General features: G+C 41.3%; 1 protein-coding gene across 1 annotated transcript; it reads right to left on the bottom strand.

The window, feature by feature from the left end:
* Window positions 1–659: 659 nt before the first annotated feature.
* GALR2 (galanin receptor 2) lies at window positions 660–25,157 on the bottom strand. The gene is made up of 2 exons (XM_020813235.3): window positions 8,878–25,157; window positions 660–4,448 (listed from the first exon to the last, which is right to left on the bottom strand). Exons 1-2 carry the CDS (start codon window positions 9,255–9,257, stop codon window positions 3,668–3,670), a joined length of 1,161 nt encoding a protein of 386 aa, XP_020668894.1. The 5' UTR covers window positions 9,258–25,157; the 3' UTR covers window positions 660–3,667.
* Window positions 25,158–25,696: the final 539 nt, after the last annotated feature.

Consider the following 25,696-nt stretch of genomic DNA (forward strand, 5'->3'; position numbering starts at 1 on the left):
ATTGATAGGAGATGTTACAGACCTTGACGCAGGAACAACCAGTTCTGGTTACAAGAAGGTTTAATGGGGAAAATCAGCTGCTGTAGACAAAGGTCCTCAGAGTCTCAGAAGAACAGGCAGGATCAAACAGATGAAGACTGCTAAGGCAGCTTTGATTTATGAGGTGCAGGTCGAAGTTCTTTTTGATACTTTCCTTCAGATGCATTGCATGTTGTGATTGTTTGTTGAAACTTTTGTGTTCTTCCCATTAGCTAAAAAGGATCTACAGAAGCTGCACTGCAAAAATAATGATGGGGGGGGGGAAGGTACTTTGAGGGCACATTGGCTCTAAGCCTGTACATACTTTTCCTCACATCCAACAGTTGGTTGTGTACCTAGTTGTCTTTTGATGCCGGTCTAAACCTTGTTGTCTTCAACAGGTAACTTGTGTGTAACTGCAAGCTGGAGATGGCTGGAACAATCGTGGCACCCTTTGCCCGTAAAATACTTACACTTTCATGATTGCTAACAGCATTGCGGCCACTGTGTGCTTTGAGCACACATTATCTGTACATATTGTCCTTAGTCAGATACTGAAGGCATGACCAGTTCAAATAAGATACAGACCAAGTCTTGAATATTCCTTTCCACCTAGAAAAGAAAATTCAGTAGCAAGAATGTTGATGTCAGTTTTGTTTTTATTGGTAAAATTCTGCAAACAGATCCTGTGACTGTGAAACACAAATGTAGACATAAACAGAGAACTATTAACTGCTCCAGAGTCTCAAAGGGGACAACTGGATATACTTCAAAGCCATACAAGGAGATGGAGATTACAGTTCATTGACCACCAAGTTCAAAGTACACCGAAAAATATTATGAAGATCACGATGAAAAACATGTCCACTTAGCATCGCTTCATGGATTCCTCATTCATCAAAAAGAGTGAAGGAAGTTATATTATCTGTATAATTAAAACAGTTCACTGTAGCCTGTGGCTACTTCATGTGTGTTTCAGGACTCCGAGGGCTGGAATACCTGCTCAGCAATATCCTCACCAGCTGTATCAGAAAATGACTCCTTTGGTACGAGTAACTGGAGCCTTAACACTGTCCTACGATCCTTTTCTTTGTTTTCAACACTGCAAGCCCAACCAGACCTAGTGGTCCTCAGGGTTACACGTTTTAAGTAATCATATCTACAGAGATAGACTTTGTCCCCAATAAATGCCCAATCTTCAAGACAGATGCATTGGGATTACATTGTGGTTTATACCATAGAAGAATTAGTCATAAGAAAAAAAAAAGTCTGTTTATAACAAAAGCCTTGTTAATCCGATGCTTTGTGCCATAAACACAAAGTCCTATGTGTGCCTCAGTTTTTACAATCTTTGGATGACCAAAACATTGCTTTGCATGTTTTCTGAAGGTAGAAACAGACATTGTTAGGAGAGGGAGGTATCAAAGAGGGATTGTATGAGAGTGTTACACCAAAAACTTTTCTTGTCTCCCTGAGTTGGCCAATTAGATTGCTTTGTTTTGTGGTTGGTTTTCAGGATTTAAGTATGGAATTCCTTTGAACTTGATCTCTCAGTCAGGAAAGTCTCGCTCCTTCTTCTCTAAAACTAAAGTGCTTTCAGCTCTTATTAGACATATGTGTAATATATGTTTCTGCCTTAAGCTACTTGGATGGATGAACTGAAGTGCACATATAGCACACATTGGCAACATTTTATTATACAAAGAGAGAAAAACCATTTGCTCTGTGCATTCTTTCAGTCTCTGTCATCACAACATGATTGGATTTCAGCAGACACTGTAATAAAAGTAGATCCTGCAGAGAAAAAAGCTTTAAACTCCAGGAAAGCAGATTTCACAAATTGGCAAGTGTATTCATTGATGGCTGCTGCAGTAGGTGAGGAGCACATCACCAATCTGCCCTTTGAAACCTAAAGTGGTATGATTAACAGCACAGTCTTGACCATGTTTACCATGAAATAAGACCCACGGAGTTTAGCTGGGTTTATTCCCAAATGAGTGTGCACAAGTTTTTACCTAAGGCAACAAAGACAGTCAAGCAAGTATTAGAGTTTTGAATGGGGAAACCAAGTAGAAGACCCAGAATTCCTAACACTACCCATAGACTTCATTCAGAACATTCCAAACCGGCCAGACTGACTCCATGGATGACTGAACTTCAGGGCTCAACTAGACGGGTGAAATGAAGCAAGTTTTCACTCTTTTTATATCTGCTGTTAATGATAAATTGTGAAAATTACCTCTTCCCAAATCTGCACCCAAGGTGTCTTCTGATGTTCCCATCCACAGGAGCAGGAACCAAGAGCAACATTGCTTCATGACACTACCAAGCTCCCATCCCCTCTTCTCTACCCTTTCTCCCCACCTTCCTCTCGGTAACCCATCTCCTTCTCCCAAAGCACAGGCAGAACCCTTGAATTGGGTGATCAAGCAATGCACTTTTTTACTTTCCATAAAGAACCTTAACCAGTTCACCTCAAACAGCCAGTTTCAGAGAACATGAAGGATAGGAAGGTTTCACTCTTAGCAATAAATAAACACAAAACCACAAATAAACAGACAACTGAAATTCAGCACAGAGAATCGTAGAGGACCATTTTCCAAAAGGATAACTCTCCTGTTTTTCAGAGAATTGGTTTCAAAGAATTAATTTCCCTAAGAGAGAGGAGCTCTATCAAAGGCTGAGACTGCAAGCTGTCAAAGATAGTACTAATATTCTTTGCCCCCCCCCAAAAAAATCAAAACAAAATCTAGTAAGGAGATTTTCTGCCCAAAAGGAGGTGCCAACATAGCTGGTTTCCAAATAAGATTAAGATTGAAGCCCCCCTCTTTTATCATTTGCTGAGATCCAAAGCTGTCAGTGGTGGTGCTGGCAGCAAGAGGGTGAGATACTGTTGCACCATGACTCACAGGAGACTTCATGAATGTTCATGACACATCCATCAAAGGTATGGAATACCTGTGAGCACACCATATAATATCTATAGAAAACAGCCTGAAACTTGTCACACCCCCAAAAAGCGGAAAATAAATCAAAAAAGAAAGAAAGAAATTGCACATGCCAGGCTGAACAACGAGAACATGCAGAAAAGTCACCTGTCATTGGTGTAAGCGAGAACATCACAAGACTTCAGAGAAAACAGTAATATCATCTGTGCAGGACTCAGTCCTCGCAGTAGGTTAAATGCCAGTGTGGATAAGTCCTCAGTCTAGACCTAAAGAGTTCATTCCACAGTTCAGATGCTCCATGTTATCCATCTAGTTAGTAAATATAGACATCATGATTGTTTGGCTGGATGATCATGCAAACCCAGTGCCAAGAACAACCAACCTTTCAGAGCTGATACCTATGGTAACGGCACTTCATGCTGCTAAGTTTGTTGCAAGCTATGTCACATACAGCTTGATACAGTACATTAATTTCTGGCACATGGGCTTTTTTAAGAGGAATTCATAATATAAACTGTGGATCCCTGGCTTGAACTATTTGCCTGTCCTTAAGCTCTTAAATCCCATTTTTAATCCTTTAAAACAACAACAACAACAACAACAACAACAACAACAACCCACGTATCTTTTGGTTCAACTGTTGCACACAAGGAATCCATCCTTTGATTAGGGTCTCCTGCCCAGAGGGGAAAGGAAGTGTTCTAAGTGATGTTGAAAGCAATGAAAGAGTTGGCAGTCTTCTCTTGGCAATTCAGCTGCTCGGCCTCTGTCCATGTCTGGATTGGGGTCTGACAGCAGCTGGAGGCCCTGGCTTGCATGGGCTCACTGACATGGACCACTTCTGTCAGGTCTGCTTCTACGGTACTAACCGTGTGGGTCACTTGGGCCACATGGACCTTGTTGACCACTCTTTTGTGCAAGAGGCAACTGAAGATCTTCTTGAACCCTTTACGGAAATGCTTGGATACCAGAGCGTAGACAATGGGGTTGACGCAGGAGTTGGCGTAGGAGATCAGGTGAGAGAGGATCCTAAGCACATAGGTGGCATTGTTCAGTGGAAAATAGCCAAACCAGAAACAGAGGATGACCAGGTGATGAGGGAGCCAGCAAAGACAGAAGAGCACAGCCACAATAATAATCATCCGGGTGACCTTACGCTTGCCCTTCTTGGAATCAGACATATCTTTCATGGGGTCCACCGATGTCCAGAGGTAACGGATGGTTCTCATGTAGGTCAGGCTCAGGATCAACACGGGAATGACATAGCTGAAAACAAAAGTGCAGAGATCCATAATTTTGCGCTGTTGGATTTTCCAGATGGGGTGGCAGACCGTGACATTGGCTATCTGAAACTCTTGATAGTAGCTGATGTACGGTCCAGAGAAGACGAACGACAAGCCCCAGATAAGACAAATGGCCGCAAGAGCATTCCTGGGAGTTCTTAGTTCTCTTGAATGCAAAGGGTACCTTATGGCCAAATACCTGGGAAAGCAAAGAGAAAGGTAATGATACTGAGGCGGCAGCAGTGTACCCCCACACCACCAAACCCCACACCCCAAACCTGGAAAAGGCTAGATAATAATCCAGAGTGAGTTGGGTATAACTACAAGAAGTACAGTAAGCAAGATATTTGGAAGGAGGAAACTTTGCCTAAAAATGTGATGTTCATGATGATTATGGTGCCCATTACCATACAAGCAGGCTCTTCAACATATGAAGGAACTACAGAAGGAATTTGGAATATCATATGGATAGAAGAAAGGGGAAAGATGGAAATTTTGGTGGGGATGTATGATGAAAGGCAGCCTGGCACAAACATATAAACAAACATGCAAGATGCCGGCCACAGAGACTGGCGAAACGTTAGGAAGAACAACCTTCAGAACACTGCCAAAGAGCCCGAAAAACCCACAACAAACAAACATGCAAATAGCAGTCTGGCATAGTGAAAAAATTGTGGAATGGTTTGTTTTTAATATCTGTTGCCTTAGAATTCCTACAGGCTCATACCAGTAAGATCATATCTGTTTTAATAGGTCTGCTGGGTTCTGCTTTTCATTATGGCAGTAGGATAGCACAATGCCTTGAATTCTGTTCAGTGATTTTACGATGAAGGAGCACATGTATATGGCAAAAAGCCAGTGTTTGTCCTCTGCCATTCAGACATGTGTCTGCAATATGCCTATGTACACAAGCAAATCTTTTTGAGCAGTGCTTTAGGAACACTAAAAATGTAAAGTTCTCAGTTACAGAGAGTATTGTTTATACACACAGATAGTGTGATGTTGTAGATGTTTGTCTGAACATGCATTTATTATTGGGTAGATTCTATCAGCTCCTTCTATCATTAGCAGAGCTAGGATGTAACTAGTTACAAACAGCAGTTACTTCTATCATCAAGTTATATTTTGACTGGCCATTTTTCTCTTGATAATTTACGGCTGCATTAGAGAAACCACATTAATTGGTGGCAAACTCCACTCATAAGTGAAGTGCAAGTAACATTCATGGGGATGCGCCTGATCACTTGATACTTTACACAAGTGTAAATTAGCAACAGGATTCTGTCTACCATAATGTAATGAAGTTTTGTAGTGTAACTGTGATGTGTGGTATAACACAACTCCTGCGGAAGGGTAAATATAACTTTTAAATGAATCTTTGTAGTTCAATGAATGTTTCTGGCTTCCCTATATAATACAGAAGGAATATCACATCTGTCAAGTGCTGTCTAATCCTCAGTCCTTTGATACTCAGTTCCTCTGTGAGCATAGGCAGCACAAACTGCCAGCATTGGAGTGGGCATTTCTGTCGCCTTTGGGGGAGCACCTGCCTCTCAAGTCTTTACATTCTTGACTGTTTAAAGCAATAATATTTTGCAGTGGTTGCTGCTAATGGGAACACACAGCATCTCAAGTGCATTATGCATGTATTGCATTCTTAAAGCCCTTTGACCTAGCTGAGCCATTGTATTGCTCTATAAGCTCTGGCAGTCTGTGGGTTATAGGATAAAAGCTCTAGAAAACCATCTAAAAATCTTAGTACAGATGCCCATTGATATTAGGGAGCAAGGTAAAAGAATCCGAAGAGCAAGAATTTATGTTCCCTCTGACTTTAATGCTTACATAGATACATAGCTCACTTGTCAAGTCGGGTTACTTAAGGTCAGGTAGAAGTCTGGTATGTCATTTGGTGCATTCACACGGCATACACATCTCAAGCGGCCCTACTTGGCCCACCTCTCTAAAGAAAAGAAAAGAATTCTTGCCCCATCCTGCTTCTGAGAGGAAGCTTTCAATTGTTTTTATTGTTTTTCCTCTAAAAACTACAGCACATCATTACTGCCCTAATGGACTTTAAAAGAAATGAAAAGGCTTGCTTGCTCCCTCTGCCTCTCCACAGAGGAAGAGAAGAACGAGGTTTTTAATTCCCCAGTTTCCCAATATCATTAAGTGGCTGTCTGTTTAAGTCACAGGTGATATCGGGAAATTAAAACTATTTGAGATATTAAAGCAAGGAGCTCTGCTTTGGTTTGATCCCAGTGACAGTGTGCACTGGAAAGGAATCAAAGCAGCACAGTACTTTTTGTTGTTGTTTAGTCATTAAGTTGTGTCCGACTCTTCATGACCCCATGGACCAGAGCATGTCAGGCCCTCCTGTCTTCCACTGCCTCCTGGGGTTTGGTCAAATTCATGTTGGTACCTTCGGTGACACTGTCCATCCATCTCGTCCTCTGTCGTCCCCTTTTCCTCTTGCCTTCCCAGCTTTCCCACTTTCCCAACATCAGGGTCTTTTCCAGGGAGTCTTCTTTTCTCATGAGATGGCCAAAGTATTGGAGCCTCAGCTTCAGGATCTGTCCTTCCAGTGAGCACTCAGGGTTGATTTCCTTCAAAATGGATAGGTTTGTTCTCCTTGCAGTCCAGGGGACTCTCAGGAGCCTCCTCCAGCACCACAATTCAAAAGCATCAATTCTTCTGCGGTAAGCCTTTTTTATGGCCCAGCTCTCACTTCCATACATCACTACAGGGAAAACCATAGCTTTGACTATGCAGGCCTTTGTTGGCAAGGTGATGTCTCTGCTTTTTAAGATGCTGTCGAGGTTTTTCATCGCTTTCCTCCCAAGAAGCAGGCGTCTTTTAATTTCGGGGCTGCTGTCTCCATCTGCAGTGATCATGGAGCCCAAGAAAGTAAACTCTGTCACTGCCTCCATATCTTCCCCTTCTATTTGCCAGCAGGTGATGGGACCAGAGCAATCCTATGTGCACCTTAAAAAGAGTAGCCCTGATAGGGATCCAGAACAGCATAGGTAGGAACACCAGTCTGGCCCTACAGTGGACCAAACAGTGGTACAAATGCCCATGTAGTCACTCCCTTAATCACCTGGCCTGAAATCTTTCTTTTTTCCCCCCTATCAACTGAAAATGATCCCTGTTACATTAATTCTATTGAAATTAAATTTCTTAATTGTTTCTTTGACAGACAAATATCTCTAATCCTTTATTTTGTTATTATTCCTCTTATATAACTCTTTGATTCGCTTGGTCATGGCCACCTTAGTGAAACAACAAAATATCTGAACATATTTATTTTTCTCCTGATATTTGTTCTGTAGCTCCTTCTGCTCTTTGGCTGCAACTTACACCATGGCACTCCATGATACGTGCAGTATTCCTTGCTTTCAGCATTTATATATAATTCAATTTATATACAATTTGTATAATTCACATTATATAAAATTCACATTCTATATAATGTGAATATAAAACCTAAACTGGACAAAATACACTTTTGAATTGCTCTTCTGCTTTTTATTCCCAGATCTTGGAAAGCTGCTTTTAAAGTTGCTACAGTTATAGTTAAAAGAGAGAAGAAATACAGTAGTTGGTACTTTCCCTACTGTTATTAAAGTATTTTTTAATTCCCATTTCTCAAAAGCAAGAAAATTAGTTGTTTTTAGTTACAGTAAATTAAATAGTTTAATTTTTACCAAAAAATGCTTCAAGCCACTAGTCAGTGGTACGAAACATATCAAAGCAGTCTGAGGCAATCTTAAAAATACACACAGAGAAAGAATAGAATACACCAAATATGATCAATTTGTATTTAACTTAAAATGGCATAATAGTACATCTAGAACTGATTCCCATCTTCCCCCAAAATCTTCCATAACAGTATATACGTATGTGTGTGTGTGTTCCAATTTGAAAAAGCTGTTCAAGGCAGTTCACAATAATGCTGTACTGTGGTCCTTGCAATAAAAGTGTGAAGGAAATCAAAATTATTACCACCATCTCAGTATTGACAATAGAGAGCTGCAGCTAGGAAAACTGGGTTGCCGTCAAGTCACCTCGTGAGTACATGTCCGGAGGCAAGACTTGAACCCAGAACTACTGGGTACACTGACCACATCCTTAACCAACTACACCATACCACTTCTATGTTGTTTCAGCTGTTCACTGGCATTCATGCATAGAATCAGCCTAGCTACAGACACTCTGCTGTGGGTAGTATTTCTTTCAAACATATCTTTCTACAGCGTTAACTTTCTCTGGTTTGGAGCACACACTGGTCTGCCTTATTCCAGGCTCTGAGATGAAATTATTTGCCTAACAGTACAATTTTGGACGCCTTTGGTCTGGGCAATGTTTTCTCCTACAATCTGTCATCTTAAATGTGTAAAATGGCAGGTTTATGGGTGGAATGACAATAAAAATACATTCAGTTTAATAGAGCTATTCACCAGCTTTATATTGTTCCTTTGGTATTAGGGGTCAGAGTTTTCGCACGTATGCAGAGTAGTGGGGGGGGAGAGAGAAAGCAATTTTGTGCTGCAGCATAATTTGTGAGTTTGAAAAACTCAGAGATGATGCATAAAGCCCAGATTCCCTGCCCTTCCTTCCCATTGGCTCACCTGTCAAGGGATACAGTCGTGAGGGTGAAGCTGCTTGCATACATAGTCAAGTAGATGAAGAAGTGCACTGCTTTGCACAGGAGGGGCCCAAAAATCCAGTCGTCCAAGGTGTAGATGGTAGCCTGGAAGGGCACACAGAAGACGATAAAGCACAGGTCAGCCACGCCCAGGTTGAGAATGAAGAGGTTGGTGGTATTGTTGACTTGCCCATTCCTAAGCAGTACCGCCAGTACCAGAGAGTTGCCCACAGTGCCAACCAGGAAAATCAAAGCATATGCCAGCGGGATGATGATGGACACCAGTTGCCAACTGTTGCTTTCGCTGCTCCCCGAGGAGTTTAGCTGGGGCAACAATCTGTTCATCTTGGATGCAAGGGACATGCTCTGACTGAGGAAGAGATGATGCAGAAAGTTCGTTCTCAGTCCTGATTAGTTTGCCGAGAGCACACAAATCAATTCCCTCCACAAATCACTTCCAGGATAGAATCTGACTCCTGAGAAGGAGTTTCCTTCATCGTGGATCTTTTGCAGGGCACTTCCCTTTCTGTTCGTAGTCCTTCAAGCCAGCATAGTTTCCATTCACAGACGCTGGATTGTTGTCTGTCATCCAGTTACAAAGGTGCTCTTAAAGCTCCAAGTTTCTTGTCTTGTTCCACCAAAGAGATCCGTACTCTGACAGAAAACACTGGCAGTCACTCTTGCAGGTGCACGGAAAAACTAAACTTCTCACTAGTTGCGCCTCCTGGTGCTGAGCCCATAATGTTCAGTGAGCTCTGAATCCTAGTTCATGGCATTCGTGGGGAACAACTAATATATTCGAAGCCTTCCTCTGGTTTCCAGGGAGACACAGAGCCCAAATAAAAGCCATGGTGTCTATGGAAACACAGTCCCCTCCCCATATATACACAACTCTCTCACACACACTGACCACTTTGCCTCTATGATTTAGTGAAAATGGAACGGGTGCTTTAACAATTTTTCAGATAATAGTTCGCTGTCCTTCACTCCTAACTTCACATAGCAGTGAAATGGTGTCAGTATCCTGCCCTCATTTGGTGGGTTGCAGAAAGCAAAGGGTACTGGACAAAGTACTGGATACTTCCAAGAGACTGCATAAACTGTTGGGTTGGTGCACAATTTTAATAGATATTATATGGAGCAGCTAAAATATTTTGCCCATTATGCTACTCTGGTGATTCCCATAAAGCAGTGGTTCCCAACTTTGGCTAACCCATGTATTTTGCTGTTTAATCGTTAAGTCGTGTCTGACTCTTCGTGACCCCATGGAGCACAGCACGCTAGGCCCTCCTGTCTTCCACCGCCTCCCAGAGTTTGGTCAAATTAATGTTGGTACCTTCGGTGACACTGTCCATCCATCTCGTCCCCTTCTCCTCTTGCCTTCACATGTTCCCAACATCAGGGTCTTTTCCAGGGAGTCTTCTCTTCTCATGAGAGGGCCAAAGTATTGGAGCCTCTGCTTCAGGAACTTCCAGTGAGCACTCAGGGTTGATTTCCTTCAGAATGGATAAGGTTGTTCTCTTTACAGTCCAGGGACTCTCAAGAGTCTCCTCCAGCAACACAATTCAAAGGCATCAATTCTTTGGCGGTTAGCCTTCTTTATGGTCCAGCTCTCACTTCCATACATCGCTACTGGAAAAACAATAGCCTTGACTATGCGGACCTTTGTTGGCAAGGTGATGTCTCTGCTTTTTAAGATGCTGTCGAGGTTTGTCATCGCTTTCCTCCCAAGAAGCATGGCTGCTGTCATCATCTGCAGTGATCATGGAGCCCAGGAAAGTAAAATCTGTCACTGCCTCCATATCTTCCCCTTCTATTTCCCAGGAGGTGATGGGATCAGTGGCCATGATGTTAGTGTTCTGATGTTGAGTTTCAGACCATTTTTGGCACTCTCCTCTTTCACCCTCATTAAGAGCTTCTTTAATTCCTCCTCACTTTCTGCCATCAGAGTGGTATCATCTGCATATCGGAGGTTGTTGATATTTCTACCAGGAATCTTGGGATTCCTCCAGTCCTGCCTTTCGCATCATGTATTCTGCATATAAGTTAAATAAGCCGGGGGACAATATACAGCCTTGTTGTACTCCTTTTCCAATTTTGAACCAATCAGTTGTTCCATATCCAGTTCTAACTGTTGCTTCCTGCCCCACATATAGATTTCTCAGGAGGTAGATAAGGTGGTCAGGCACTCCCATTTCTTTAAGGACTTGCCATAGTTTGTTGTGGTCGACACAATCAAAGCCTTTTGCATAGTCAATGAAACAGAAGTAGATGTTTTTCTGGAACTCTCTAGCTTTCTCCATAATCCAGCATATGTTAGCAATTTGGTCTCTAGTTCCTCTGCCCCTTCAAAATACAGTTTGTACTTCTGGGAGTTCTCCGTCCACGTACTACTGAAGCCTACCTTGGAGGATTTTGAGCATAACCTTGCTAGCATGTGAAATGAGTGCAATTGTATGGTAGTTGGAGGATTCTTTGGCACTGCCCTTGTTTAGGATTGGGATATAGACTGATATTTTCCAATCCTCTGGCCACTGCTGAGCTTTCCATACTTGCTGGCATATTGAATGCAGCACCTTAACAGCGTCGTCTTTTAAGATTTTAAATAGTTCAACCGGAGTGCCATCACCTCCACTGGCCTTGTTGTTAGCCAGGCTTTCTAAGGCCCACTTGACTTCACACTCCAGGATGTCTGGCTCAAGGTCACCAACCACACTGTCTGGGTTGTCTGGGACATCCAGATCTTTCTGGTATAATTCCTCTGCGTATTCTTGCCACCTCTTCTTGATGTCTTCTGCTTCTGTAAGGTCCCTCCCATTTTTGTCCTTTATCATGTGCATTCTTTGCCAAGAATGTTCCTTTAATATCTCCAATTTTCTTGAACAGATCTCTGGTTTTTCCATTATTTTCCTCTATTTCTTTGCACTATTCATTTAAGGCAGCCCTCTTGTCTCTCCTTGCTGTTCTTTGGAAATCTGCATTCAATTTTCTGTAACTTTCCCTATCTCCTTTGCATTTTGTTTCCCTTCTCTTCTCTGCTATTTGTAAGGCCTTGTTGAACAGCCACTTTGCCTTTTTGCCTTTCCTTTTCTTTGGGATGGTTTTTGTTGCTGCCTCCTGTACAATGTTACAGGCCTCCATCCATAGTTCTTCAGCCACTCTGTCCACCAAATCTAGTTCCTTAAATCTGTTCTTCACTTCCACTGTGTATTCATAAGGGATTTGGTTTAGATTATGCCTGACTATCCCAGTGGTTTTTCCTACTTCCTTCAGTTTAAGCTTGAGTTTTGATCTAAGAAGCTGATGATCAGAGGCACAATCATCACCAGGTCTTGTTTTTGCTGACTGTATAGAGCTTCTCCATCTTTGGCTGCAGAGAATATAATCAATCTGATTTCGATATTGCCCATCTGGTGATTTCCATGTATAGAGTCACCTCTTGTGTTGTTGGAAAAGAGTGTTTGTGATGACCAGCTTGTTCTTTTGGCAAAACTCTATTAGTCTTTGCCCTGCTTCGTTCTGAACTCCAAGGCCAAACTTACCTGTTGTTCCTTTTATCTCTTGACACCCTACTTTAGCATTCCAATCCCCTATAATGGGAAGAACATCTTTCTTTGGTTTCAGTTCTAGGAGGTGTTGTAAGTCTTTATAGAATTGGTCAGTTTCAGCCTCTTCAGCATTGGTGATTGGTGCATAAACATGGATTACTGTGATGCTGAAAGGCCTGCCTTCGATTCATATTGAAATCATTCTATCATTTTTGGGATTGTATCCCATTACAGCTTTTCCCACTCTTTTGTTGACTATGAGGGCTACTCCATTTCTTCTACGGGATTCTTGCCCTCAATAGTAGATATGATAATCATCTGAATTGAATTTGTCCATTCCCATCCATTTTAGTTCAATGTTTATTCTTGCCATCTCCTGTTTGACCACATCCAGCTTCCCAAGGTGCATAGATCTTACATTCCAGGTTCCTATGCAGTATTTTTCTTTGCAGCATCGGACTTTCCTTTCACTTCCAGGCACGTCCGCAGCTGAGCGTCCTTTTGGCTTTGGCCCAACCACTTCATTAGCTCTGGAGCTACTTGTACTTCTCCTCCGCTCTTCCTCAGTAGCATGTTGGGTGCCGTCCAACCTGAGGGGCTTATCTTCCAGGATCATATATTTTGGCTTTTGTTTCCGTCCATGAAGCTCTCTTCGCAAAGATACTGGAGTGGTTTGCCAGTTTCTGCTCCAGGTGGATTGTGTTTAGTCAGAACTCTCCACTATGACCTGTCCGTCTTGGGTGTCCCTGCACGGCACAGCACATGGCTTCTCTGAATTACTCAAGCCCATTCACCACGACAAGGCAGCAATCCATGAAAGGATTTTTGGACTGCAACTCCCAGAAGCCTTCACCATTAACAGGTTTTCCTGGGGTTTCTGGGAGTTGTAGTCCAAGAACACCTGGGTTACCCAAACTTGGGAAACTACTACGACATGGGAAAGTGGTTTGGGGAGAACAGGCAATGAGGAATTGCCACTTCCAAAATGGTACAAGTTAGCTAATTGTGGGTGTTAGATTTGTCCTTTGTAGATGGAAAGTCCAATTTAATGCAAACATGCTGAAGAGGTACATGGATGGCCCACAGGAAAGGAGGTCTAAATAGGCTAGTTAGGAGCCTTGTGACACAGTGGTTAAGCTGCTGTGCTGCAGTGAAGACTCTGCTCATGACCTGAATTTCATTCAGACAGGCGCAAGGTTGAACTCTGCCTTTCATCCTTCCAAGTCAGTAAGCTGAGTGCTAGAGATCAGCCCAAACCTTGGTTCGGAGATTCATGTTGGTTCATACGCGTGTACCTATTTCTATTGAGTACACAGCTCGCTGGGGGTGGGGGTGGGAATGTGTAGACTGCATAATTAAATTGTAAACTGCCCAGAAATTGCTTTCAGCAATCTTAATAGTATGCACTATGGGGCATACTTTGCTTTTCCACTGCTAGCAGCTGATCATGGTCAAGAAGTTATTTTCTTATCACAGCTAATACAACAACAAGCAAGTGAAACCTGCTGATAACCTAGTCAACATTGGGAACCACTGCAAAGTATGATGGCTGGGGGGGGGGGAATGCAACATTATACTTGTGCTCAAGAATGCTCAGAAAAGTTAATAAGGCAGTACAACTCACATACTCCCCCAGCAAATGCTATACTAGCTGGTTTCTGGGAGTGGTAGTAACAAATATAATAAAATACAGTTTTTCAAGCACTATTGTTAATTGTAATGGGCAGTGGGACATGTCACGTGCAATTTGAAACACAGGATGCCAGAAGCATGAATCTTGGAGGAGTGAACCTACAGCTCAAAGTTTGTAGAAGAGCTGAGAGAGTTTGTGCATGGAGTTAGGGAAAGACAGTGGAGAAAAGATAACCATATTGGAAAGAACCTTTTGTTTCTGATCATGGGGCATTCTTGGCAAAGATACTGGAGTGGCATTGCCACTCCAGTATCTTTGAATTGTGGTGCTGGAGGAGTTGGCATTGCCACTCCAGTATCTTTGAATTGTGGTGCTGGAGGAGGCCCTTGAGAGTCCTCTGGACTGCAAGGAGAACAAACCTATCAATTCTAAAGGAAATCAACCCTGAGTGCTCACTGGAAGGACAGATCCTGAAGCTGAGGCTCCAGTACTTTGGCCATCTAATGAGAAGAAAAGACTCCCTGGAAAAGACCCTGATGTTGGGAAAGTGTGATGGCAAAAGGAGAAGGGGACGGCCGAGCATGAGATGGCTGGACAGTGTCTGCGAAGCAACCAACATGAATTTGACACAACTCCGGGAGGCAGTAGAAGATAGGAGGGCCTGGCGTGCTCTGGTCCATGGGGTCACGAAGAGTCGGACACGACTAAACGACTAAATGAAACGATTGGAAAGAACAGACACTTGGAAAACCTTGAAGGCAATGCAAGCAGCTGGCTATTCCTCAGTTCAGGTACAGCCAGGGGCGTATGTGGCCAGGATGGAGGGATGATTGAGAGGGTGGAGGTATGTATCTGAGGCCCTGCTAGGTCAGGGCATACTTTCTATGCAGCTGTGTCCCAGGTCCGGAGATATCAATAAACATCTGGGCTATTTACAGGTCAGGGAAACACATAATTATGCACATAAAACTATTTTTAGAGGCACACCGTTTCAATTACATGTATGAGCCTTTTTCTTTTTTTCTCATTTGTTATTACTTTTGAACCTCTCTGACTCCAAGTAAACACTGGGACCAATTCAAGCAACTTAAGCATGCTTATAAAACCAGGATTGCATATCCAATGATCAGGCTTGAAGTTGAGGCTGGGCACCCCCGTCTTCTCCATGGAGCTCCTTCCTCTGCACCATCACAGATGGACCTTTTTGCCTGGTCCTCACAGTAAGTCTCTGAGCTACTGATGGCGTGGAGAGATGAAGCAACTGCAAGTGCCCTCCAACACACATGTTGGTGCCTAAAACACAAATGCTTGCCTTTGCCAGGACTACAATGTGCTCAAAAAAGAAACAAAAAGGAGAATTGCTCCAACTGCATTGTGTGTTGCTATTACAGAATGAATTGGTTGAGGATCGTTTGACACCTGCAAGACTTCTCTATGCTACCCACGAAAGGCGATGTTTTGCCACAACTCTCTGGGCCACGTCACACATCTTGTTCCATATTAATATTTACTGTACATAAGAAGCTGCCTTAGGTCAGCTTTTTTTGGCTATACTGACTACAGACAGTAGCTCTCTAGGGTCTTAGGTAGAGGAAGGTGCCTATCACTAGTGGCTTGTGTCAAGAGCAAAGGGACATAGGAAGAACTTTTGGATTGAGACCCCAATCTGCACTCGCTCCATGACCTGCCGCCTGGTTTTCATCATATCCCGTTATCTGTTCCTTTTAATTGGAAATGTCAACATCTGAATTAAGGATGTTCTTGTACAAAGCATGTGCTCTGCCACTGAACTCTGATTCCACCGAAGGCACATCCTTCTTACAAGGCAAGAGGTGTGGTGAGGGAGAATGTATCCTTATTATCTTTTGTCTTTTTAAATAGGGGTGCAGTATGATGTCTACTCTGTGGAGGGAAGGGAGGTAATTCAATGTTAATGGTGCTTAGTTTGTATCTGTGTATTAATTTGTGTTAATCACCTCTACCAACATTCATACTTAGGAAGGTATGCAGTTCAGTGGTGGGGCACAAACCCTTTGCCCAGAAAGTCCCACAATCAATTCTCAGAATGTCCAGGTAGAGCTGGTGAAAAATAACTGCCTGAAATCGTGGGCAGCTGGTTGACCATATCAGTTTAGATGGACCAGGGATGTGACTCAACGTATGGCAGTCTCCTATGTTCTAGAATAGAAGAAGGAAAGCTATGTTCTGGGCAAAACCCTTTAAGGAGGATATGAATTGACTGGAACATGTTCAGAGATGTTAAACTTCAAGGACCTGGAAAACATGCCCTGTGAGAAATTTCTGAGGGAGAAAGGTATGTTTAGCCTATAGACAGATAGGTAGATAGATAGGTAGGTAGAGATCTATAGATAAAGATACACAGATAGAACTATATATACTGCACCATCTAGTGGCCCTGCCACTACTGTGAACAGTATCCAACAATACTGTAAAATAAACAAAGAAAATCATATTCTACCCAATCCCCAAAATATAACAAAAAAATTTTAAAAAGGAATCTAAAAATCAAGATGGTGGCGGTGGACAAAAAATTATTACAAAATATAATGGTCAAAATAAGTAACCGACAATTATGAGGGGGGGATATCCTGGAACACCTCCCTGAAAAGCAACATTTTTATATATTCCCTGAATATTAGGAGGGAAGGGGTTTGGCACACTTCCAGAGGTACAGCATTCCATAAAGAGGTGGCCAGTGTTACCAGAGAAGAGAAGAGTAAGAAGTGTTAGGATACCCATCTTCCAACATTATTTTCTGCTCCTTCAGAGAGTAGGATCTGAATTATGGATTCACATTACAATAAAGGAGATTTCAACTAAACACTGAAAAGAACTTTCTGATAGGAAGAGCTGTTCAATAATGGAGCAGTTCATGAAGAAACTGGAGTCACATGGAATGGGGAACCTTTCTGGAAAATCCAGGCTTTTCTCATTGCCTGGGAACAGTTGACTGAGAGAAAAGAGGGAGGTAGCTTTTGCCCACGAGGAATAGAACCACACCTGTGATTTATCTTTTGTGCTACGAGATTTCAAGGCTACGTTAGGTTGTTCTCTGATACTGTGCTAATTAGGAAATAACTTCAGCCGTAATAAAGGGAATTAGGCAGAAAGTGCTCTCATCTTCATGAACATTCTGTAGCAGAGTTTTTGAATTTCTGGTAAAATTCTTTTTTGCTACACAGTAGAAGTGCAGAGATCCACAGAAGAGCAGCTACAAATTCTCCAGAGTCCACCCCTTTCTCATTAATTGGCAGTTAAAGTCTCAATAACTTATTCTCAGACACCTGTAGAAGAAAGAATAAAAAAATGTTTCTTTACTCACAGTTGCTTAAAATTACAAACTTTCCTAAGCTGCTTTCTTTACTGTACACATACTTAGCAGCCAACTGAACAGATCAACAGTGAACAAACAACACTGACACCAACAGACAAAAGAGAGAGAAAGAACACTCAGGAAAAAAATGAATGGGTCTCTCTTTGAAATCAAAGCCTGGAAGGAATGATTGGTTAGTGCTGGACAGTCAATCATCCTAGCACAGAAAAGTCCCTCCCAGTCACCCAAACCACAGGCAGTATGTAAGGTTGCAAACAGAACTCCAACATATTTGAGGTAACATGAAGCCTGATTGGTTTACTATCTCAAAAGCTCTAGAAGGTGATGAATACTGTAAGCTACTTTTAAAAGTTCAGAAGTTACTATAGTTGACTGAATTATCTCTCAGGTGATGCTATGCTCAGTCACTGTCCTGTTAGGCCATACTGCTCACTGTACATGTTCTGAGACACTAGTGTGCAAACAATAGGCAGTTTAGTTAGCTTTCCAATTTAACTCTGTTTACTTTGTATTGATCCTGCCTTGAATTCTTAATTAGTGTTTGCTCCAAAATTCTTTTGATACTTTGTTGGAACTTTCTGAAGCCTTTTGAAACTTTTCCTTTTTTGCTTTTCTCAGTGTTCTTAATAAAATATAAATTTTTCTCCATTCCATTGCTTGCATTTTTGGATAAAGTCTTTGTGGTATTTAAAACCAGGACTTGACAAACTTTCTCTTGGTCGCACCATCTTCACAGGTGCATTTGATGGGGACACAAGAAAGGGTCTTTTCTGTCACTGTTTCAAAACTTTGGAACTCCCTCCCACAGGAGGCCAGACTGGCCCCATCTTTGCTGTCCTTCCACAAGCAGGCAAAGACCTTTCTCTTCTGGCAAGCTTTCTCTCAGTGACTAGCTGCCTAAGTGTGATTTTTTTTTTTAGATGGATTGTTATATATCACTGCTTTGATTGTGTCCTTAGTACTTTGTTTGTTTCGCATTTCTCAGACTGGTATCCTTTTGTTCCTTTTAAAATATTTCTATACTTAGTATTTTTAGCTTTAAACATTGCCTTTTAATGATATATGCCACCTTTGTATACTCATTGTTTTGTGCTTAAATATTGTATTTTAATGTTATAAGCTGCCTTGGGTCCTTTTCTAAGGAGAAAGGCAGGAGAAAAATATTTTAAATAAATAAATAATAAATAAAACTGCTGGGAGTATGTATGTTTTGTGGGCCTGCTGGCAGTTCTACTTTGCAGGGTTGGCGTGAGAGTCTAAGTACTTAACCTATGCATTTTTTTTGAACTCTCTGGGAACACTGCTTAGTTGAGGCAGACTAAAGCATCTGGCAGTTACCAGGACAGGTTGATGCCCTAGCCATCACCATATTTAACTGACTCACCCCTTGCAAGATCCACAGGGTAGCATGGCTCAGTGGTTAAACCAAAACTCCCTATATATGGTGGTAACCTGGAACACAGACTACCTTAGTGGTAGTATTCTCATTCATTTGAGATTTGTAAGCAAAAATAGGTTAGTTATCTGTGAGGGATGCTTTCCCTATGGATGTTGTGCTTTAGAAGAGGGTTGGACTCAGTGATCCTTGCGATCGCTTCCAGCTCTAGAGTTCTAAGATTTGGACTCCCATCTATCATATCAAATTTCATCCTAGTATCAAGGTGCAAGTCTTATCACTGTTGCAACATCAGCTTGTCTAATTCTACAAGCTTTATTTCTCTACATTGCTTCTATGTTCCATAAGAACAACAACATTTCAAAGCTGTCAAAATACAAGTCCTACAGATATGGAAAACGGTAGGCGCAAATAGATGCAAATAAATTGCCATGCAAAAGCCTTACAGTTATGAAAAGTTGCAAACAAAACTTCATTCAAAAACAAAACTTAAATTGCAGGAAGAACTTCAATCATATTTAAATCCAAAAATAAAGGAGCGTATGGTCTGAAAATACAAAAAGTTCTGTGATTGGGTTCGCAATACGTTTGGAACAGCTCATGTTTTTGGGCAGGAATTAACCAGGAGGCTTCATTTTGAATATTAACAGCTTTATTAAACTTGGTACTAAGTGAATCAATAACAACTTCAGTAGGCTTGTTAGCACCCGGTTTCAACTCCGGCAGGGAAATAACAGATAAAGACAGTGCACCAATCAGTCTATGTTAGCCAATTTATTAAACATAGAACTGAACTAAAGGCGGATCAGGCCCCATTATGCATGTGGTAAAGCACTTCATAGGTTTCTTACATACAGTAAAATGAGTACAGCATCTCCTATTGGTCCCTCAAACTCTAATCTTAAAGGTCATTGGCTAATAATTGTTCGTGTTGGGTCATTCCTCTAAATGTATTCTACTAGATGTAAAAATATATATAAATTGTATCTCAAAGATCCCCCTTCAGAGGCGTGGGTTAGAAGAGTTAATAATGTGTGTATTAGTGTTGACCTATTTGTGTATTTGGAAACAACTGCCTATCTTTTAATGATGGATTCGCTTTGTTATTATTCGGAGCTTTGACATTGAAGAAGAGATATGCTGTGTAACAAAGCAGGCTGTGTAACAAAGGCTATGTAACAAAGCAGGCTGTATAACAAAGGAGGCTATGTTAGAATCCTAGAATCCTCAAACAGGAGTGGTAGAGGTGTTAGGAGTGCCAACTCAGCTTCACTAGTACAAAGCACTATCATTTTACATTCAAAGCATAATCCTTTTACATTCAAGTAATAATAAGGCATAATTATTCTACAGTATAATCATTTTACATTTAAGCTATGGTAGTCTATAATTCTTGTACATTCAAACAAAGTTAAAATTTAGTTTCATTGCGCCTAGGTAACAGGCTCAAAACAACTTAACTCTGGAAGATGTCCATAAGATTCCGGAAAAGTGTTCAGAAAAGAACTGTCCTTTTTTTACTGAGGAGCCAGACCAAAACGCCCCTTGTCCGAGGGTTTCCTTAAAGGAGTGCTCCTCACCGCACAGATCGTGCCACAACACGGGTGGCGTGCCCAGTCCCCCTCGAGTGGTGGTTTGTTGAACAACATGTCTGGATGAATCATCCTCCTCAAGTGACCCTGGCCCCTCGGGAACACCACCACTGTCCATTCTGTGGTCTCAGTCATGGTCACTCCTTCTTTCTTTGAAGTCAGGTCTGGCAATAGTCCTCCCACTTTCAAATTAGGAAAATCCTCTGGGACAGTGGTCCCCAACCTTGGGCCTCCAGATGTTCTTGGACTTCAACTCCCAGAAATCCTGGCCAGCAGAGGTGATGGTGAAGGCTTCTGGGAGTTGTAGTCCAAGAACATCTGGAGACCCAAGGTTGAGGACCACTGCTCTAGGAGATATGTGCCTTTTTGTACTCTCTCTCTCTCCTCCTTCTTGCATCTTCCCTTCTGGAATTCTGAAGACTCTCATCCCCCCTTCCTCTTTTTTATCCTCCTCCCATACCGGCTATATTAACTCCTCCCTTTCCCTTTCCTTCCTCAACCAAACAAACCTGGCTTCATTTCTCTTTCCTCCTTCACTTTTTCAATCACTCCTTCTGTTCCCTCTTTTGGTATTTCTATTATAAATTCCTTTATTTGAGGAGTCGGCCCACTCTCAACATCTACTCCTCACTCACAAATTCATAGCCTAAAATGGCATATTGAAAGGCTGAGATTAAAAAGCCTAGTTCTCCCTTCCTGGATTAAAAAAAAAAAAAAATCAAAGTTCTTAATAAAAATATATTAAAGAAAACGACTTTTTATTAGCCTCTCCGCATAGAGGTTTGGGATTCAGTATCTGGCAAGCTGCCAGTACATCATTGTTTTGACTAAACTTTTGAAAGATATGAACAAAAACCAGACGCACAAAAGATTTAGGCCCCCAGAAACCTGGACTGGAATACTTCTACAACATAAAATTATAGCTCCACATTCTTGAAACTACAAAGTGCATATTATAAGTCCTGCATACACCTCCTCCATGTCTGCAACATAAACACATTCATTAGAACATGAATGTGTTCAGCCATCAGACTTATTGTTCAGTGACCTTGCTCGGTTCTAGTGTTGGTTAACAGTTTTGAATTAACAATGGTAAACGATTTTTCAAGCCTCAATTTTAAAAGCGCTTCATTTTCAGGTCTGTTTTTTCTACACACTTCTCCCCGCACCCCAATCAACACTCCATACTCACAAAATTTTTTATACTTTTATTATAAAGGTTAAGATTTCTTTCCAATTCATTATTCTAGTACAGAAGTACATCTCAGCCTCCATGCACCAAGATCCTGGTGCATGAGATGAGATACAAAACATGAGCCCACCTTTTACTACCATCACCTGGTAAGAAGATATGGAGAAATTACAGTGTTGTGAGTAAACTAGCCTCCATTGTTTTAAAATTTAGAATTTATAAAACACAGACTATTTCCAGAAAATGTGGACTGAAGACTGATGCATGGAAATAATAGAGATGATACAAGAGAAATGAACTTAATCGGAAAATTAATAATTCTTTATTAACACTGAAATGCATTTTCCTCAGGCAAAATAAAGGAATGAATGTGTATGCCACTTTCATTTTAAAATGAAATGCACACTTTTGGAGGACCCAATTATAAAGAATAGAACACTTAAAAGAAATATTGCAAGAATATAGCCAGTATACAGGTTTAAAAATTAATTTTCAAAAATCTAAGTTATTATATCTAAATATCCCTATTATAGAACAAATGAAATTTTAAAAGCATCTCATTTAGAGTTATGCTATTCAAGTTTTAAATATTTAGAAATATGGGTAACAAAAAACCTTAATCAATTAATTTACAAAAACTATAAACATCTATTTAAATTAGCAAAAGAAAAAAATGACAAAGTGGGTCAATTTGAACCTATCGATGTTGGGGAGAATTGCTCTAATTAAATCATATATATTACTAAAATTTCAATTTCTATTCCAAAATATTCTACTACAGCCAGATACAAAAAAAGTAAAACTATGGCAAGGAGAGCTAGAAAAATTCATTGCAGGAAAGGAAAAGAAGATAAGATTCATAAATAGTGTTAAATATAGACAGGGTCAAAAAGGGGAATTAGGGATACCACAGCTCCAAAAATATTATGAAGCTCTACAAATAAACCAAATGATTAAATTTATACAGATCGACGAGACTTGCAAGAATCCTGATTGGGTGGAAATGGAAGGTGAAACGAAAATGGACATAGTAAATAAGCATATTTATACCACTAAAATAATTGCAAAAGGAGAACAAATACAGAACCCATTCATTTCCAAAACATTAAGGATATGGAGAAAACATAGTAGAACTTTGGCCCTGCCAATATCCCCTTTATGCCCCCTTTTGGATCACCCAGATTTTAAGCCTCAAGAGAAATATGCAGAATTTAAGGAGTGGAAATAAATGGGAATATATAGAATTACTGATTTATTCAGTTCAGGGGACAAATAGAAAAGAAAACAAAGCAAATAAAAATCAATTGGCTACAAATAAAACAAATAAAAAGTTTCGCTATTCACTTACAACAAAAACCTGGCTCTAAGAACATTAACTGAATTTGAACAATATTGTATCCAAAAAGATAAAAAGAAAAAGAAAGGCCTAACCTCACTAATATATAAAAGTATTATTGAGAAAGAATATGGAAAAGGCAGAGGACCTAAAACAGTGTGGGAAACAAATTTAAATAATAATATACCTGAGGAAATCTGGGCAGAAATATGGAATAAATACCCATATAAATCTTTATCAGCAAATGTGAAAGAAATGGTTCTGAAGGTAGTGCATCTGTGGCATTTATATCCTACTAAGTTACACAGAATTAATAAAGATATATCAGATAAATGTTGGAGGAACTGTGGACAAAAAGGAAATTTGGAACATATGTGGATTTCTTGCCCCCAAATAGAAGCATTCTGCTATGAGGTAATTAGATGGATAGAGACACTGACCAATCAAAAAATAGATATGAATGAAATATTATTGTTATTTTCATTATTTACAGAGGGAAATGAGAAACTTGGAAATTAGTTGCAAATCTTATAGGCACCGCAAGATCTGAGATCGCTAGAAATTGGAAAAACGATCAAGATCTCTCATTACAAGCATTTACGAATAAGATATGGCATACAATGTTGATGGAAAAAATTACTAATAAAGTTAGACTATATAGAGGAGAAATAAGGCACAGTCAATTCACTGAAAACTGGAAGCCTTTATTAAAATATGCCAATAAAATAAATCTCGAGACACGTGGTTTGGAAAACAATTTGGTGCATTTAGATTGTTGGTCAATGTTTCTTTAAGATGAGACAGGTAACGGTATAAAGTGATTTTGAGAAATGTGGGGAATAGCAATTGGTCAACAGTTAAATTATATAGCAAGATGACAGTTTACTATATTAAGCTTTGTATTTATTACTTGTAACATGATGGATTGTCTTTTCTTTAGAAATAAAATTAAAAAAAGAGAAATGCACACAGTTCTCCAAATGAGAAATATATTAATCAAAATAGCAATTACGTATGAGATGTGTTTTACTGAGTAGACGGCTAAATCCCTCCCCTGAACTAAAAATGAATTTCGGAGTGACAAATATGTCTGGGGAAGAAATTTAATTTATAGCTAGAACACTCAGAAGCAGAGCAGCTGAAGAAAAAAACGAACAAACAGGGTCCTATCATGGCCAATAGGGGAGCTCAAGGTCCCCTTCCCTTAGACATGTTTTAGTCCGTGGCTGAGGATGGCAGTGCCAAAACATCCTTTTAAGCGCAGCATGGGGATGCAGTGGCCCCCATCACAGAGCACACGGCCTCAGGGGCCGGTTCTCCCTCCCTGGACCCTTGAAATGCAACTGGAAACAGGAAGGCAGGCCTCCTCATGTTCAAAAGGATCCTTTTGCAAGAAACTGCCTTTTGAGAGGGGCACTGGGAAGGCCACAGTAGGAGCCCGAGGATGACTAAAATGTGGTGAAGGCCTTCAAGGACAATTATCTTGTTGGGAACCATCTTGTTTTGCCCAAGGAGACACACCATCCTCTGCTGCCAGGGGTGACCTCTCATGGTATGAAGGAAGCATGCCTATGATGTGCTATCCCGCCAGGGCAGCTTGGGTGGCTGATTGACCAGTATGGTGATTGTTCTGCAACAGCAGAGAGAGGAATCCAATCAGTGGCCTTGAGGAGTTTCACAAGGTAGCTCTCTACTTTACAGTATGTGAATAGATCACATATGTTTGTCAGGAACAATGAGGCTGGGGAGTGGAGAGCAACAGATGCACGTGTTTAGACACAAACTGGTGTTAAAATGTACACTAACAGAATTACTTCACAGAAATCTTGGTATATATGAAAATCCTAGGGGTCATTTTTACCCTTTCTTAGTACCTGGAGGACTGTCTCTCCCAAAAACTGTCCAGAAAAACAGCAAGTTGTACACTGTGAGGCCCCCAAAATGGAGGCCTTAGTGGGAGTGCCATCGCTCACGAAGACAACCCTTCACACCCAAACATCCCCACCTCCGTCCCCAGCGCGTCGGGAAGAGAAAGGCGTGGAGACCCCAGATTGGGAACAAGAGATTGCCGAACCCCTTACCTTAAACAAGGGGGTAGATACAGGAGATTTGGAGGCGACTCTGAAAGGGTTAACCCTTACCCCCGGAACCCGGGGAATCTTTGGCGGGAAGACGGAGGGAGGAGATTGAGGCGGCAGCGGGAGATATAAGAGGAAAGCAGGCGGAGATATGGGGTGGTGGTGGTTGGGAGTGGATCTGGATGGAGGATCCTTGGACCCACGTGGAAGCAGGTCCGTGTCCCACACGAAGAGGCGGAGAAGCGCCATCAGCTTGGGCTGAAACCTCGTCCTTCTTATGGGGCGAGACAGAGGCCAAGGAGTGGAGAAGGAAGCTCCGGGAAGAAAGGGAGGCCGTAGCCCGAGAGCTGGAAAGGAAAAAGCAATGGCATATAGCAGAATTGAGGAAGTTGGGGGGTTACCCGGCCCCTGGGGAATTGAAGGAGGAGACGGGTCGTCCTGGGGTGAGTGGAGTGGGGATGAAGAGACTTTACTGTTAATATTGTTGGAAGAAGAAATGGACCCTGGGCAGGGACCTGTGCTGTCGTTAACAGGACCTTGGAACCCAGAGATGACAAACCCTTTTATAAATGGTTTATGGACCCCGTTAAAACCGAGCAATGTTTTACAAGAGACTTTGAACCCTTTTCTGGGGGTGAACCCTGTTGGAGTTGATGTTGCAATAAATACAGA

Source organism: Pogona vitticeps, chromosome 2, assembly GCF_051106095.1.
Source record: "Pogona vitticeps strain Pit_001003342236 chromosome 2, PviZW2.1, whole genome shotgun sequence".
NCBI classification, from domain to species: Eukaryota; Metazoa; Chordata; class Lepidosauria; order Squamata; family Agamidae; genus Pogona; species Pogona vitticeps.